General features: G+C 45.2%; 1 protein-coding gene across 14 annotated transcripts in view; it reads left to right on the top strand.

Moving 5' to 3' along the window:
• Positions 1-44: 44 nt before the first annotated feature.
• PML (PML nuclear body scaffold) overlaps positions 45-17,470 on the top strand; it is a 39,443-nt gene continuing 22,017 nt past the window's right edge. For 13 of the 14 annotated variants that reach the window (XM_046008011.1, XM_046008010.1, XM_046008009.1 and 10 more), the window contains exons 1-2: positions 45-275; positions 2,226-2,692. In XM_046008011.1, coding sequence (XP_045863967.1) covers positions 147-275; positions 2,226-2,692 — 596 coding nt within the window. In that variant the 5' untranslated portion in view covers positions 45-146. Of the gene's footprint in view, positions 276-2,225; positions 2,693-6,774; positions 6,951-17,470 lie in introns of those variants that run through there. The other variant, XM_046008017.1, reaches the window with a different exon arrangement.

Raw genomic sequence — 17,470 nt, 5'->3', positions numbered from 1 at the left:
TCACTTCCTCTCGGGAGGCGGGCCCTAAGCGGGCACCGCCCCTTTCGGACCGGCTGAGGAGACTACCGCGTCTGGCGCCCGCCTCTCGTTCCGCTTCCCCTCCCGCCCCTCAAGCTCAAAACCGAGAATCGAAACTGCTGTGATCCATGCAGCAGGAGCCTGCACCCGCCCGATCTCCGGGTCCCCAGCAAGACCCCGCACTGCCCCACACGCCCACCATGCCTCCCCCGGAGTCCGTCCCCGAAGGCCACCAGCCCAGCCCCAGCCCCGCGGAGGTACTACTGGGTTTGGGGAGATGGGGTTTAGGCTTTGTTGATTTTTACGGTGCGGGTAGAGGTGGGAAGGAAGAGGGCAACTTGACCAAGTACCTTAAAGAGCAACACAGAGAGAAAACCAGGTATTGGGTCCTGACCCTCTTGGCTGGGGTAAGGGTACGTGAGGGTGGAAAAGGGCAGCAGGATGAGTTAGGGGAGCCTCTCTCGACTGGGATTCTCCGCGAACAGGGGGCAAGACGCTGAGGGTCCCTGACACTTGGGACTGGACTTGTCTGCCCACTCTGGCGACCCGCCCCCTAAACCTCTGCCTGGGGAGAAGGTGCACGGATTAAGGAGAATGGCGGGAGGAGCCCAGTTGCGCAGGCCTGGAGCCGGGGGCATGTCCCAGGTGTGGAAAACCAAAACCCAAGTTCCCAGGTCAGAAAGTGGAAAATTGGCCCGGGTGAGAGACGTGCCCTGGCTAAGGCCTCAGAGCTCCTGTGGTGGTTTCTCCGCTAGGGTATCTCCAGGATCCTTTTCTTGGAGCACTCTGCATGCCCAGTCCACCCCCGCAAGGGGCTTACAAGGTCCTCCCGGAAACTTGACTCAGCCTTCTCTCGGACAAACTCCCCAGCTGCCTTCCTCCCCCAGAGGAGCTACTTACTTACATCCCTTGCTCTATGTTCTCCCAGGCCCTTTGGGCTCCCCTTCGTGAAAGCACCAGGTTGCAGTGATTTTTATAATTTGCATTATTAGAAATAGGAGTGGTATTACTTAATTGTGAACACTCCTCATGGGCCAGGTACTGTATAGTAAGCACTTTTTATTTTTGCTATAAAATATCCATAACGTAAAACTTACCATGTTTTTAAAGATTTTATTTTTTGTAAGGAATCTCCACTCCCCATGTGGGGCTGGAACTTACAACCCTGAGATCAAGCGTTGCCTCCTCCACCGACTGAGCCAGCCAGGTGCCCCAAGAACTTAACTGTTTTTAAGCGTACATCTCACAGTGTTGGGTAACCCACCTCCATCTGTTTCCAGAAGTTTTTTCATCACCTTCAACAGAAACTGTACTCCTTAGGTGGTAGCTCATTATTACCCCCTTGTCCCAACTCCTGGTAACCTCCAAACTACTTTCTGTTGCTGTGGATTTCCCTAGTCTAGATATTTCATATAACTGGACTGTGCAGTATTTGTCCTTTTGTGTTTGGCTTATTTTGCTTAGCATAATGTCTTCAAGGTTCTCATAGCATGTATGAGAAGGCCCTTCCTTTTTATTTATCAGTAAAGATTTTATTTTTAAATAACCTCTGCACACCCAAGGTGGAGCTTGAACTCACAAGGTGGAGATCAGGAGTCACATGCTCCACCAACTGAGCCAGCCAGCACCCCCACCTTCCTTTTTTAAAGCTGAATGATAGTCCATTGCACGTGTAGACCCCTTGTGTTTATCCAGTCATCCCTTGATGGACACTTGGGTTGTTTCTACCTTTTGGCTCTTGTGCCTAACGGTGCTACGAACATGGGTGTGCAAGTATCTGTTTGGGTACTTGTTTTCAGCTATTTGGGGAAATATATCTAGGAATGAAATTGCTGGGTTATATGGTAGTCCTGTGTTTAACTCTCTGAGGTGCCACCAAACCACAGGACGTACTTTACATGATGCTGTATGAGATGCTCTTAATGGATCTCCTTTCTACACGGAGTCCCAGGAAGGCAGGGATTTATCCATCCGTGGATCTCAGGGCCAGTACTGTGTCTTATGCGAAGTAGATGCTCAGTCCATTGGGGGGTGAGAGCAGGAAGAACTGAGTAAGTGGGGGAGTGTGGTCCTGGGAAGCCTGGGTTTTGTATCATCCAATGACTGCCCGGAATGGAATATGGAGTCCCACTCCCAGCCTCAGGAGCCGGTCTGGTGGGTGGGGACTCCTGGATTTCAGGCTCACACCAACCTCTCTGGTCCCCCAGCAAACCCTGGAAGAGGAATTCCAATTCCTGCGCTGCCAGGCGTGCCAGCTAGAAGCCAAGTGCCCCAAGCTGCTGCCTTGTCTGCACACGCTGTGCTCGGGATGCCTACAGGCGTCAAGCTTGCAGTGCCCGATCTGCCAGCTGCCTGGGCCCTTAGGCGCCGACTCACTGGTGCTGGATAACATCTTCTTCGAGAGTCTACAGCGGCGCCTATCAGTGTACAGGCAGATCGTGGATGTGCAGGCCGTTTGCAACCGCTGCAAAGAATCCGCGGACTTCTGGTGTTTCGAGTGTGAGAAGCTCCTCTGTGCCAAGTGCTTCGAGGCGCACCAGTGGTTCGTCAAGCACGAGGTCCGGCCCCTGGCAGAGCTCCGTGGCCAGTCGGTGCGGGAGTTCCTCGATGGCATGCGCAAGTCCAACAACATCTTCTGCTCCAACCCCATCCACTGCCCCCCTATGTTGACGAGGTGAGTCCGCTAGCCCATGGTAGGGTGGCACCTCCCAGAGCAGGGTAGATAGTGTGGGGGAGCAGAGATCCAAAGGGTCACATGGCTGGAAATGTGAGATAAGGAGCTTCCAGGGTTTTGCAACTCAAGAGTGTGGTCTGCAGACAGACAGTATCTGGGGCCATGCCCACGGTTTATGTTAGCCTATGCAAATGGATAGTAATCGTTAACCGTTTCCCCTGTAATAAATAATACCACAGAGTCATCTTTACTAACACTTATCCCCTCATTTCTGCAGGGTAAATTTTGGAAATGCTATTGCAGTGCAGGGGTATGAAAATTTTACACTTTGATACATGTTACCAAATTGCCCTTTAGAAAGTCTTACAGTGGAATTTTCCATGTCACCGCCAGGGAGTGTGGGTATTTGGTTAGACTCTCAATGAGATGCAGGTAGTTTAGTTTCTGTCTGAAGTTATGTCAAAACCGTAACACCCTGCCATCTCGGAATGTCTATATGGAAACAAACAAACTATTGAATCTACTTAAAATTATTTTTATTGAACAGTACAGGATTTTTAATTCAGCATTTTTGAGACTACATTTGTATGGTTTAAAAAATTACACAGTTTATAAAGAGAGGGGCCAAAGTCTCCATGTCACTCTGTCCCCATCTGCTGAATTCCTCCCACTTCTCCTGTACCCACAGTTCACCATTGTTACCAGTTTTGAATGTTTCCAGAGCTCCTTTATGAATATATGCACAGGTAGGGGTATATTGTCTTATAAATTCTAATTCCTCCTTTTTAGCCAGAAAGGTAGCATACCTACATGAACTCTTCCTGCTCTAAGGAGACTGCTCCTGTAAGGTTCTTAGCAGCGCTCCTTAGGAGATCTGTGCAGCTAACGCATTTTTGCCCACTGGGTACACACTCAGAACTGCATTCCTCCTAAAACTGATTGTGGCTTGCTTCTGGCTCTGCTTGAACTTGTACCACCTGCTCTCCCAGAATGCCTCTCGCGCAGATTCCTCGACAGACAGACATTAGAATTTAGATTTTCCCTGTTTGTTGTTAAGATTTTGTGGCTTTTGGTATGTTTCTTGGCCATTGTTTTTTTTCCTTCATTTGTGAATTGCCTATTTCGGTCCTTTGCCTGTTTGGTTTTTTTCTTCGAGAAATTAGTCTCTAATTTCAGAGCCACTAACAGTCCAAACGTTTTCCCCTGTTGACCTTGGTCATTTCATTTCCTGTGAGGGATTGTGTTTAAATGTTTCATTTTATAGCATCCAATTCCTCACTGTCTTCCGCGTGGTGTCCTGCTTTGATCGTGCTAGGAAAAAATTTTTTTCCCCAGGCCAATGTTAAAAATATTTTCTTATATTCTATTTTAACAATCTCATGGTTTTATGTTTATAATTGAACCTTTAATTCAAATGGAATTTCTTTTTCTTGGTGGTATAAAGTAGGAGGCCTCACCTTGCTTTTCTCTCCAAATGGAAAGCTGGTTCCTCTCAACTTTTATTGGATAATCCACTCTTGCCTTCATCTCAAATGCCCATTCCATCCAGTACTAAATGCCCAAGCAATCACTATGTTTGTAAATACCTGTTTTGTGCTGATGATCCGACTATTGCTATGCTAATCCTTACTGCCATAGGGAATTGCATGGGCCAAATTCCCATTCTTCTTCAGGAGGGCTTTTGCTTTTCTTATGTTCTTAGAGTTGATGCAGTTTCAGAACTTACATATTCCTGGTGCCTGGGTGGCTCAGAGTCCTGGGATCAAGGTGCTCTCTGCTCAGCAGGGAGCCTGCTTCCCCCTCTCTCTCTGCCTGCCTCTCTGCCTACTTGTGATCTCTCTCTCTCTGTGTCAAATAAATAAATAAAATCTTAAAAAAAAAAACTTACGTATTCATTGGGATTTTGACTGAAACTGTATAGAATCTGGGGAGAGTTGTCATCTCTGGTTATATCTTTGGAGTTTTATAGTTTTATGGATATACTTTTGGACTTTTAAATTATAGTTAAATTTATAATTTTTAGTGACCCCGTGAATAAAATCTTTTCCATTACCATTTCTTGCTGGTTATCATTAGCATCCTCTAAGCCTCCCAATTTTTTATATCAGCCATCTGATTGAGCTCTTTTATTCTTGTAAGTTTCTCCCATTGATTCTTTTGGATTTCCTAGGTAAACAAATCATACCATTGGCAAATAATAAAAACTTTTTCTCTCCAGGATTTACACATATTACCTCTGTGTAGCTTTGTTAGCTAGAACCCTCAGAATAACATTGAAGAGTGAGAGGAAGTGGTTAGAAAAGGCAACTTAAAAAAGAAAAGAAAAGAAAAGACTACTTTATCTTACTCCTATCTTTCATGAGAGTTTTTCTTGTATACTGTGCTCTTTATTGCTGGCTTCCTTAGGTAACTTTACAAAATCACGTTCAGAAAGTTGCCTCCCACTTCTAGCTTAACGTTTTTTTGTGTGTGGCTGCTATTTTGTTTTATTTTTAACTCAGGATTGGGTGTTCTTTGGGATTCTATGAAAGTGTCCCTTGACCTTTCAGTGTGATGAATTATATAACAATATTTGTGTTGAGCCATTTTTTTTAATTCCCTGGAGGAAAAAGTCTATTTGGTCCTGATATACTATTACTTTAATTCATAGCTCAGTTCTATTCAATACTGTTTTATTTAGGCTATTATCTGTATTTATAAGTGTGATCAATTTTTATGAATACATATGCTTTCTTTCAAGGTTTTTGACTTATTTTCTACTAATCTCTTTTAGTAAATTTGTAAGCTTTTTTGAACATGGTATACACACACACACACACACAAATTGCTTAGCACAGTGCCTGGCACATATTAAGTACTAAGTCAACATTAAGTTCCTAAAATTTCTCTGCTCTGTTCTAGAACAACTGAAGAACATATGTAGTTTGGGTTTGTAGAAGTTTCTTAAAAAACTATCTGAAACTTGTACTTTTTTTGAAGAGTAGATTTTCTCCCTGGTATTGGTCTGTTATGGGTCTTGGGTTAGATTTTCTGGAAAATTTTCCAGTTCATCTTGCATTCTTAAAAATTTCCTTTACAACTGTAATGATGTTCCCTTTCTTTTCTTTTCTTTTCTTCCCCCTTTCTTATTTCTTACTTCTTAGTGGCTTATGAGTGGTCTGATGTAGGGGGTGGAGTGGGTTTTTCTCTAGGTACAATGGGCAAGGCTGGACCACCAAGAGGGCAGGATTCCGGTCCCCTGAGCAAAGTGGATGGCTTCAAAAACCTGACCATAATGCCTAAAAATCATATACAGAGGGGCTTCTGAGTGGCTCACTTGTTGAACGTCTGACTCTTGGTTTTGGCTCAGGTCGTGATCTTGGGGTTGTGGGCTGGAGCCCCACACAGGGCTCTGCACTCAAGGTGGAGTCTGCCTGGCATTCTGTCTCTCCTTTTCCCTCTGCCTCTGCCCCACCCCCTCCCCTGCACACACACACACACACACACACACTCTCTCTCTCTCTCTCTCTCTCTCTCGCTAAGTAAAAAAGATGTATATTTTTTTGAACATCATACACAGACACTCAAAATTTACATTGTTTCACAATTAGCCAGTGGTTACTGGAAACCCTGAACTTCTGTTTTCTGCCTGAAACTTCAGTGCCATAAATAACCCACAGCTTTCTTCAGGTCACAGTGCAGTAATAAGCACTCCATCCCTTGATGCCAAGCTGATTTAGGACTCTGGCTGGGGAGCAGCTCCAGAGGTGACTTTAGACTTAGAACTCACCCTGGGAGTGTTTGCCCTGGGGCCACTACCCTTGCCGGCCTACTTCCTCTATGTGGCAGGCCATCCGCTAGGCACTGGGGTGTAACTGTGAACAGATAGAGGCCTGGTACTCTGTGAGGTCACAGTCTGGTAGAAGAACCAGATCTGCAACTAACCATTAGGGCTGTAAAGTACCAACAGGAAACCTTCTCACTCTGGGCTTGCATAATTTCACACTGTCCCTTAACTCTCTCCCTGCTCGGCACAGGGCTGACCTTGGTGTCTATGCTCTGTCCGTTGTTGAGGGCAGAAGGGAGGAGGTGCACAGGCACAAAAGTGAGTCCCCTTAGAAAAGGCATTGTCTGGGGAAGGCAGCTTCCTTCCAAGAGGCTGTCACATTTAGCCTGATACGTAAAAAAGGACAAATGGCATCAGGGGCATGGTGGGGTGGGCCAGGCAGCAGGTACAAAGGCAGAGATGCACGAGGGAGTCTGCTGCATTTCAGGAATTGTAAGTAAAGGGTATGCCTGAAAGCAGGGGCTGGAAGGGGGAGCTGGAATCAGACATGGGGGGCTTGGAGTTAGGACGACTCTGTCCTGTCATTTCTGGGACATAGAATGTTCTCAGCTCGCTCCTTTTTTATGCAGTCCTTGTTTTACCAGTGAATGGCCTAGAGAACATACTTTGAAGGGGACTCTTGGTCGGGGGCGGGGGGGGGGCTCTTTTGAAAGCCACTGATGGATGTTAAGGCAGAGGGTGGGAGGATCAGATTCTCTCTGTACCATGGTTCTATAAAGTGGGTAAATTTGGGAGACCTGGAGGGCCGTATTTTTTTGTTTGTTTGGCTACATGCTTATTTACATATCACCCCATTCCACAAAGAATTTGAGGAGATTGACCAGCAGAGACTGAAGCAAATCTGCACCAGAGAAAAGGGAGCCTCATTAGGAGATGGAGCCCATAGTCCAGGTGGGGGTGAGGTCTGCAAGAATGGAGAGATGGAAGGCTGGGGAAGAGGTCCAAATCTCACACTCCCAGGGTCTGCCTGACCTGGAGTTCAAGGTGACTGCCAGCCTTTCCATCGTGTGTATTTGGGAGTGCTAGGGAGTGCCTTCAACCCAAGAGTATGATGGGTCTAGGCCAGCAGTGGGAACTGAGACCCATATCTGGGTTTCAGATCCCAAAGCTTGGCTGGATGGGGTAGGGGAAGGAGTCCAGGGCCATCAAAGCTTGTAGCCAGAAAGCATTTGAATTAGTTGAGTGGAAAAAAACAAAAGACCTATTAATCCAGTTTGAAAGGTGTGATGAGATCATAAACTGGAGATAGAGTTCCCAAGACCAGACGGTGGTGTGAGTCACAACAGGTCAGGGAGAAGCAGGCTGGACAGGCCAAGGGGAAGTTCAGGACTGAGGCAGACAGCATGCAGCTGCAGAGCTGATGGCAAGGAAGGGCTGCTAACTGAGAAGGGAATGGAACAGACATCCTGATGGGCCCGCTGAGGGTCAGAGCTCAGGAGAGGAAGGCCAGGTGCCGCAGGCGTCACCTCTAAGGAGCCCCCTTGACCTCATGAACCAAGCAAGTGCCTCCTGAAAGTCTGCACTGCAGGTGTGTGGCTGGCCTCCTAGTCCCGGCCTTGCCTGGGGCCTTCCTGGTACCCTCTGTAGAAGTTATCAGTAAATTGCATCTTCTTGGGGAATGATGATCTTACTGGGATCGAGAGCTGGCCCAGGAGCACCACGTGGACAGGAAGAAGGCTGCTGCCAGGAGTTAGGGCACGGTCAAGTACTCCATTTCCAAGTTTTCCTATGAACTCACCCAGGGGACTTATTTCCATCACCGAGAGCAACTGCTTTTCATTTCACGGAGGCAGGTGGGATTGGGGGGGTGGAGTGGAGCTCAAAAGTAGATTTGGTTGAATGTGTGGCTATAGGGACATGTGAACTGTACCTCGAGGAGGGTCTTCTGTATGAGTTACAGCTGAAACAAATATGTAAATTGGTGACAAATTTTTATCTGGTGGCTTAAGCTAAAATGAATGAATGGCTTCTGTACGAGGTGAATAAGGTTGTGGCTGCCTTCTGACCCGGCTTGATTAGGTATTCAAATCGTGTCACCAGGACCTATTTTCTCTATGTTTCTTGGGACGTGGCTTTCCTCCCAGTCAGCTCCATTCACAGAAGCCTTTCTCCCTACTGTTTGCCAAATGAGCACAGCATTTCCAGAGGCCCTTGTATGTGCCCTCATCCTTAAATCCACTGGGAAAGAGCAAAAGTCTCTTCCCGAATTCTAAGCCTAGTCTGAGTGTGATTCTGATTGTATCAGCTAACTATCTGTGCAGCTGGACAGGTTTGAAGCCAGCCTCAAGGAACTCCCTAACCCCTTGGCACTTGGGCAGTCCCCTTCCAACAGAAAGCTTTCCCTTTTCCTCTGTGGGCAGAGAATGGGCTCTTCTGGTTGGAGTTAATACATAAATTGTTAATATAACCATACTTTCCTGTCTTTTGAGCTGGTTTTCCTGGGTTGTCGCCTTTATTCTCATACCTTCTTGAAAGATTATTGAGGAACAGAGAACTGTTCCCATTGTATAAATGAGGCGAGAGGCCGATGCAGTAATGGGAGCTCACCGGAATAGGAGATCTTGTCTGAGCTAAGGCCCAAACAGGAGCAGGGCTTCCTGACTGCAGACTGTGTGTACCCTTCCCGGCACTGCTGCATTCAGGCAGTCTGCAGCTCATAACCAGACTGAGGTACAAAAAGGGATTCTGCAATTTGCTTTTTTTTTTTTTTAAGATTTGACAGACAGAGATCACAAGTAGGCAGAGAGGCAAGCGCAGGAGGTGGGGGGGTGGGGAGGGAAGCAGGATCCCTGCTGAGGACTCTGAGTGATATCATGACCTGAGCTGAAGGCAGAGGCTTAAACCACTGAGCCACCCAAGTGCCCCGGCAAGTTGCTTTTTAAACTCAGTGTTTTTTTCCCTCAGAAGTGGATTATTAAAAGGAAGCATGCTGTTTAAGCAATAATAAATTTAAATTCCCTTGACTTTAACACAAGCAAAAGATATTGAAGTAAAATTGGACTTACTAAACTTCAAAGAACTATTTCTTCATCCTAAAATGTTTCCTAAAATATCTAACAGTAAGCAAAAACTATATAGATGTTGCTAATACATTAAGAGGTTGGAGTCATTGTAGCTTGTTTTTATAATGGAGTCTCTGCTGAGAAAGATCAGGATGGACCACTGCCATCTACCTGTCTTGATTCTATGTTAAGATGCTCTCAGGCATGGCCCTGGCTGTTTTACTCTGGCATTCCCTCTTGCAAATTCTTTACTTTGATTAAGCTCTTAGTTGGATGGATGTTGTCGGTAAGCAGTCCAAATTCCTAGAAAATGTCTATCAGTTCCTGTTCTGCGTGAGTGATACCTTCGCTCGGTATAATGTAATCTACACGCCGTTGCCTGTAGAATTTTGTAGACTGCTGCATTGTCTTGCATTCCATGTTCATGAGGAGAGGACTGAGGCCAAATTTATTTGCTTTTTCTGTCTTGATACCTAAAGATATGTTTTCTTGAAGTTTATTAATTTAACCAAACTGTCTTGGTGTTGAGCGCTTTGTATCAGATTACTCTGGAACCTGGCAGGCTCCTTCAATCTAAAAATTCTATTTATTTCAGAGGGCCTAGGTGGCTCAGTCAGTTAAGCATCTGATTCTTCATTACAGCTCAAGTCATGATATTGGGGTGGAGAGATCAAGCCCCACATCAGACTCCAAATCAGCATGGAGTCTGCCTGGGATTCTTTCCCTCTGCTTGTACATCTTGCTCTCACTCCCTCTCTCTCTCTCTCTCTCTCAAATAAATAAATAAACAAAATCTTAGAGACTAAAATAATAATAATAATAATTAAAGTCTCTTTATGTCAGTGAAATTTTCTTACTCCTCTTTATTTCCTCTTCCTTTTCTTCCTCATTTACTCTATCACCGTTATGGTATTACAATCATTAACTTATTATTTCCAGGCTTTCCCTGTTCATAATCTTAACAGTATTACTACAGTTTGGGGGGAACTGATTTATTTCATGATCATTGAATGAGTAATGACTGTCAGAACCACAGTATACATTCGGAGTTACATAAAATCATTTTGTATGCATTGTGATAAAAGTACTTGAGACTATCAAAATTGTTTCCTACATGTAAGGAGTCACTGTCTGTTTTCTATTTTACCAGATTCTATTAACATTTAATGATTAACTTTGGTCTTTGAATTTTGTAACAAATTCCTGCTTTGGCATATTTTGTGTTTGGATTTGTTCTGCCAAAGCTGTTAGAGTTGGAGAAGTATTTCAGGATCGGTATGGCTCCGTAGAAGAGCTGCCTTTTTATACCATATGCCACCTAACTAATAACAGGTGTTAAGTTAGTGTTAACTTAATCGTCAAGTAATGTTTTTCTCATTCATGGCTTTAATTAATCGATTGTTTTAGCTGTTTCCATCTCTTTTGCCATCTCCTTTACTGAAACTAGATCAGATATAAAGATGTATTTATTTATTTGTGAGAGAGAGAGAGAGAGAGAGTGCTCATGGTGGGGGGAGGGGCAGAGGATGAGTGGGGAGAAGCAGACTCCCCACTGAGCACAGAGCCCAATGGAAGGACTAGACCTCACTATCCTGAGACCTTGATCTGAGCAGAAACGAAACATCGGGTGCCCAACTGACTGAGCCACCTGGGCACCCCAAATTAGATCAGATTTAAATAGTTTGATGACCACTGTACTCGTCTGTGTGATAAACCTTGTCATGCTGTCTTGCAACATTTCTGGGCACGTAAATTCCTATTTCATCAAAGTTCACTGGTATTCAATACTGTATAATTGTAGTGTGTTGTTATAAAACTCAGTGAATTCCCCTGTTATCTCACAGTGTTCCAAAAATTGAATCTCCTTTATTAACACAGAACTCATAAGATGCTTTAAAAATGTCTTGTGCTTGATACCGTCTTGACTGTACTTCTGAGTGTGTGATGGTCCTCACATTGGAGAAATACCATGTTGGTGGCACTGGGAAAGGTTGATTGGAGAGACCAGAGGCAGAGAGGCCTTAGGGGACAGCGCCAAAGTAGATAAGTTGCGACTGAGGCAAGAACAAAGATGGTAGCAATGGGAACTGATGGGACAAATTTAGGAACCAGGATTCTACCTTTATATCCTAGCACCATGCCTGCATACAGTTGGTGCTTAATAACCTTTTTTTTTTTTTTTTAGGTACATAAAAGGAATCAATAAGAATTAATGATGAGCTGTTAAAATGGGGAGGGGGCAGGGACGGTCCCCTTGGTCTTTGGCTTGAGTGGCCTTTCAATGCAGTGCCGTTCTCTGGATAAGTAGGGCAGTGATGTGGCCTCTCAGAACGCTGTCCACCATGGATATGCCAGCCCTCTGACATGGGAGCAGGGATGGCCTAGAAACCAGTGGGGAAGGAAAAGCACAAACTTCCTCTTCATCATTCTTGGGTGTGGGGTTGGCGTAAGACCATAGTGGAAAACAGACAAGGCTTTCTCCTCTCTCCTTTCCTTGCTCCTTCTTTTCTAGCATCTTCCTCTCTGAGCCCTCAGGTTCTCCCGTCTCTGCCACCACCTTCTCAACCAGCGAAGGGTTGGAGAAGGGGAGGTGACCAGGAATAATGCTTTCACTCTCAGTACCCAGGTTCCGCAATTACCCAGCTCCTCTCCCGGCTTCAGAAATCTTTCCTCAACTCTGTTCCCCAGCAGAGTGCAGGAAACCCGTCTGATTAAATGAGTTCCTACTCCTATGTAAATAACTGATGGGTCCCTTTGCTCGCCCTCCAGCTGATCATTTGAGTCTGCAACGGAGGCTGTTCCTTTTGCTAACACCACCCAAGGGAAAGCTCCCCACCACTCTTGTGGAGGGAGGGTGGTAGAGGAGAGAGTTTTTGGGTTGCCATTCTGCAAAGCCGGGCCCCGCCCTGGAGTCCTGCTCTGGGGCCAGCTCTCCTCTACAGCTCCCATTTTCATAGGATTTTTGCCTCCTGCATTTCTGAGCTACCCTGTTTCCTAGAACAGCAGAAGTGGCATGCCGCTCTGGTCTCTGGCAGGAGGTGTGGCTGCACTGGGGTGGCCTGACCACAGTGGGAAGGGGACAGCCCAGAGACCACACTCAGTGTGATGTTTCCTTACTTATCGGGGTTAAGAGGTTCACACACCCATAGAAGGGCTATGCCTGTCATGTGTACGGGGGTAGCTCATGCCTCTTGTTCTTTCATGGTTCCAGAATATCCAATGTGGACCTGGCCACTATTCGGGTGACTTCACATACACAAGTCCATTTTGTCCTTGCAACAGTCCATGAGTGGTGTCCTTATCTATTCCCATTTTATAGATGGGGAAGTTCAGACTCTAGAGAGAGAAAGTCATTTATTCAAGGCCTTGTCACTAGGAACAGAACGGCTCAGATTTGAGCCCACGGCTGTCCACTTCCAGAACCCACACCCTTCCTGCTGTCACATGGCCTTTGGCACAGCAGTTTATGGGGAGACTGAGAACCCAGGAAACATGTTGAGGCTTTTATTAAAATACCAACAACATAGTCAATTCACCAAATGGTCGTAAACGGATAAGCGAAACAATCCGTCTCAGGGAGGAAGAGGAAGAACTTTGTAATTCCTAGATGGAACGTTTTTTTGAGGTCTCCATTGCCTCCCATTTAAAGTCTGAACTCCTTCACTTCAAAGTGATTATGGAAATTTTGGGGAGATCTAAATGGATGAAAAGGCGGGGAGGGAGAAAGAGAAAGAAGTAACTAACTCCCACCAATATACACTCTTTCCTCTCCTTCTTGCAATCTCTATAATCATCTAATATGAAACAAACAGCACGTAGCATTCCATAACTTGCTTTTCTCATGATAGGAAGCTGTGAATGTCTTTCCAGAAAATACGTAATTTTGAATTTTCGGTAGTTGCATCTGTTGATTGTGGGATTTCTCCCATTTCTTCAGTGGTTATAAGGTCTTCACCATCATAAGTAGTCAACTACCGTATCCCTGGTGTCACGGTTCACACTTAACTCTGTAACCCATCAGAAATGTGTTGTAGTGTGATGTGTGAAGCAAGCTCTAACTTGCCTTTTGCCCCCTGGTAGCCAGTTTTCTCCATGCCAGTTGTTGAATGAAAGTGTTTAATGTCCATTAGTGTGGATGCTTTCTTTATTCCATAAACAGTCACAGTCTTATCGATGCCAGATTTTATGTGATCTGTTCTGCTAATCTTTATCTTTACTCTGAGGCTAGCATCACACATATACTCTTTTTTTTTTTTTTTAAGTTTTATGTATTTATTTGAGAGAGAGAGAGCATGTGCTTTGGGGGGAGGAGCAGAAGAAAGAGAGAATCTTAAGCAGGCTCCATGCCCAGTACAGAGCCAGCTGTGGGGCTTGATCTCACGACCCTGAGATCATGACCTGAGCCAAAACCAAGAGTTGGATGTTTAACCGACTGAGCCACCCAGGTGCCCCACACATTCTCTTTTAAAAACAGTCGTTCTATCTTGTGTTATCTGGCAGAGAAAATTCCCCTTCCTGATGCTGATTTCCCCAAATTTTCATAACTATCCCATCCTATTTCTCCCATCTTGTGAAATTTAGAATCAGTTGGTGAAGTTTCGAATTCTTATCTGTAATTTGATTTAAATTGCCTCAAACCTTTATATTAACTTGAGAAGAATTGTTAATCTTAATATTCAGCCTCTCCAATTGGGACCTTGGGTACGTCTCTCTGTTTTTGTTGTTGTTGTTGTTTTAAAGATTTTATTTATTTATTTGACAGAGAGATCACAAGTAGGCAAGGGGGTGAGGGGAAGCAGGCTCCCTGCTGAGCAGAGACCCCCCCCCCACCCCAATGCGGGGCTCGATCCCAGGACTCTGAGATCATGACCTGAGCCGAAGGCAGAGGCTTAACCCACTGAGCCCCCCAGGGGCCCCACATCTTTCTGTTTTTTAGACTTTTCTCTCAGTGGAATTTTGTCTTTTTTCCCATATGTATATTTTTTGTTAGATTATGTCTACTTTTTTTTTAAGCATTTGAAAATTGCTGTTTGTGAATGGGAGCATGCAAATTTCTTCCATATTTCTCTTTGTTCGTACTGCTGGGATAGAATTAAGCAATTTTCTACTCTTCATTCTGGTGCATTCCGGCCACCTTCTGGAGCAACTTCCTGTTAATTTTATGCTATTTTTAGTACATTCTTTTGAGAGCAAATAACTGTCATTTTGCTTTAGAGCTAGTCTTCTCTATGTCTGTGGTAAGTTTGGGCTTTTGTCATGGAGCTTCTCGTGGGCACCTGCCAACCTCCCCTTGCCTCCCACATCCAGGCACACCGTTGGTGCTCGGTGAGTGTTCCTTGAGGGAGAGCGAAAGAACCCTAGGCCAAGGAACTCGGTCCTGGTCCCAGGTGGGAGCCCCTTGATGGCTCACTCTTCTTTATGGTCCGCACCTCAGTCTTCTCAGAAGGCTGGAGGCTTTCAGACCCAGGGGCCCTGCTGTAGGCCAACCACCTCACGGGGATGCTTACAGCCAGTGGGGGAGTGAGGGCCACTTTCCCTAGGGACATCCCATTCAGGGCAGATGGGCTCAGGAATAGGGCCCAGCGGAGACTGTGTTCAACCCGGAAGGTCTCGCTCTCCTGCCAGTCAGGCTACCCTAGGTGTACCACTCCCAGGCTTGGAACACTCTTTCTAAGGAAGGGAGGCTACCTTCAGACTCAGCCCCTCCCATGGGTCCAAAGCCAGGAAAGTGACTGCAGATTTTACTTAGTTCTTCCTATATTTCTACACGCTATATAGTTGCCCACGTTGATTAGTATTCTGTTGTTTCATTTAAAAAATAGGTGACACACTCACAAGGTTCTAACATGAAAGTAATCACAGGATTTCATTAAAACAAAAACATATTTTAGTGTAATCTCTACCCCCGATGTAGGGCTCAAAACTCACAACCCTGAGAACAAGAGTTGCACACTCAACAGACCGAGTCAGCCAGGTGCCCCAAACATGATACCAATTTAAAAGGCTTGCAGTGAAGTGTCTCACTCCACCTCTCCTCTGTCCCATCCATATCACTTTTATTAACTTGTGTGTCCCTCTAAGATGTTTTTATTCAGATACAATCAAATGTGAATGTATTTTTACTTTTCTTCATTCTTACCCAATAGGTGGCATCCTATTTATTTTATTTCTTTCTTTTTAAAAGATTATTTATTTATTTCTTAGAAAGAGAGAGAACATGAACAGGGGGAGGGGCAGAGAGAGAGGGAGCTGCAGACTCCCCTCTCCCCAATTCAGGGCTCAGTCCTGGGACCCTAAGATCGTGACCTGACCCAAAGGCAGACTTAACAGACTGAGTCACCCAGGCACCCCAATTTTATTTAAAATATACATTATAATAATAATAATGAATATTGAGCACTCATGGTATGCTAGCCACTAGTCTAACCTTCTATATATATATATATATATATGTATATGTGTGTATATATATATAAACTCATTTAATCTTTCTATTGCTCCTATTATTATCTGCGTTTTGCCATGGAGATTTTTCCATATAAAGAGCTTCCTCGATTTCTTAGAGCAACACAGCATTCCACTGTATGGAATACAATCCTAATTTGTGAAACTCTTTACCTACCCCTGTTTTTGTTCTTTGCTCTTACATACTGTGTTGCATTGTACAGATGTTACTTTGTAAATTAGATATAGAGCTACAGAATAGATTCGTAGGACAGGGATTGCTGGGTCAGAGGATAAATATGTTCGTGATTTTGATGACTGTTGCCAAGTGATTTTGATGTCTGTTGCCAAGCTGCCCTCTGCAATTATTTCTTTTCACAATTGCTCAGCATTTCTTGTTAATAGTATCTTGGTGAGTATTAATAGTTCAGTCAATTACAGTCATCACAGCCTTTGAGAACATTTATGTAGCACTTCTCTCATTTGATCCTCTGTGGCACTCCCCTATGAACTGGGGATTATCCCTGTTTTGCAGATAAGAAAACCGAGCTGCAGAGAGGTTAAGTGACTTGCCAAGGCACAGAGCCCAGGTCAGATCCACGTTTGCCTGGCTCTTTTCTCTGCTTCAGCTGCCACTTAACCTCAGTCCCTGGCCCTGCCTCGTTGTGATGGGTATCTGTCGCTTACATTAGATTTCCCCAGGCTGGCGGATCTGAATGCCCTAGACCTAGCTGCAGCCCGCGTGCTTCCCTCACACTCGGGGCTCTCCAAGAAACCTCTGCTGGCCTGGAATAAGTGTCTTGTGTTTGATCAAGAGGTTCACGCTTGAGGCCCTGCCTTCTTCTGATCTGGGGAGGCTGGGAGCTGGCAAAGCTGAGGACTGGTGACTGGCGGCAGTTTTTGGAGTCTGGCTGGCCAACAGGACAAGCTGATCTCAGTAACTAAGGCCAGAGTGGCTCCAGCTAAAATCCTTTCTCCTGGCTTCAAGTGGGCTGACTATCACTGCTAATGAGAATAAATCACAGCAAACTTTCTGAGGAAGTGATCAACAATATTTTTCTGGGAGCGTTTGAAGAGGGGATGTTGCGCGGTGTGTCAGACCAGGGACTTGAGCCAGACTGCCTGGGGTCTTATGTTAGTTTCCTATTGCAGCTGTAACAAATTAAAAGACATATAGGAGCTTCACACCTTACAGGTTTGTTACTACCTACCTCTGGAGGTCAGAAGTCTGAATGGGTCTCACGGAGATAAAATCGAGGTCACAGTAGGGCCGCATTCCTTCTGGAGGCTCTTGGGGCCAATCTGTTTTCTTGCCTTTTCCAGCTTATAGGTGCTGCCTGCTTTCCTTGGCTCATGGCCCCCTTGCATATTCAAAGCCAGCAGGTAGCATCACAAGACCTTTGCTTCCGTGATCACATCTTCCTCCTCACACCTGCCTGCCTCCCCCTCTTTCCTTATAAGGACCCTTGTGATTACATTGCATCCACAGATAATCCAGGATAATCT

This window comes from Meles meles, chromosome 6 (genome assembly GCF_922984935.1).
Source record: "Meles meles chromosome 6, mMelMel3.1 paternal haplotype, whole genome shotgun sequence".
NCBI classification, from domain to species: Eukaryota; Metazoa; Chordata; class Mammalia; order Carnivora; family Mustelidae; genus Meles; species Meles meles.
Note: the sequence above shows the minus strand (reverse complement) of the source record. Positions and strands in the feature narration are given on the sequence as shown.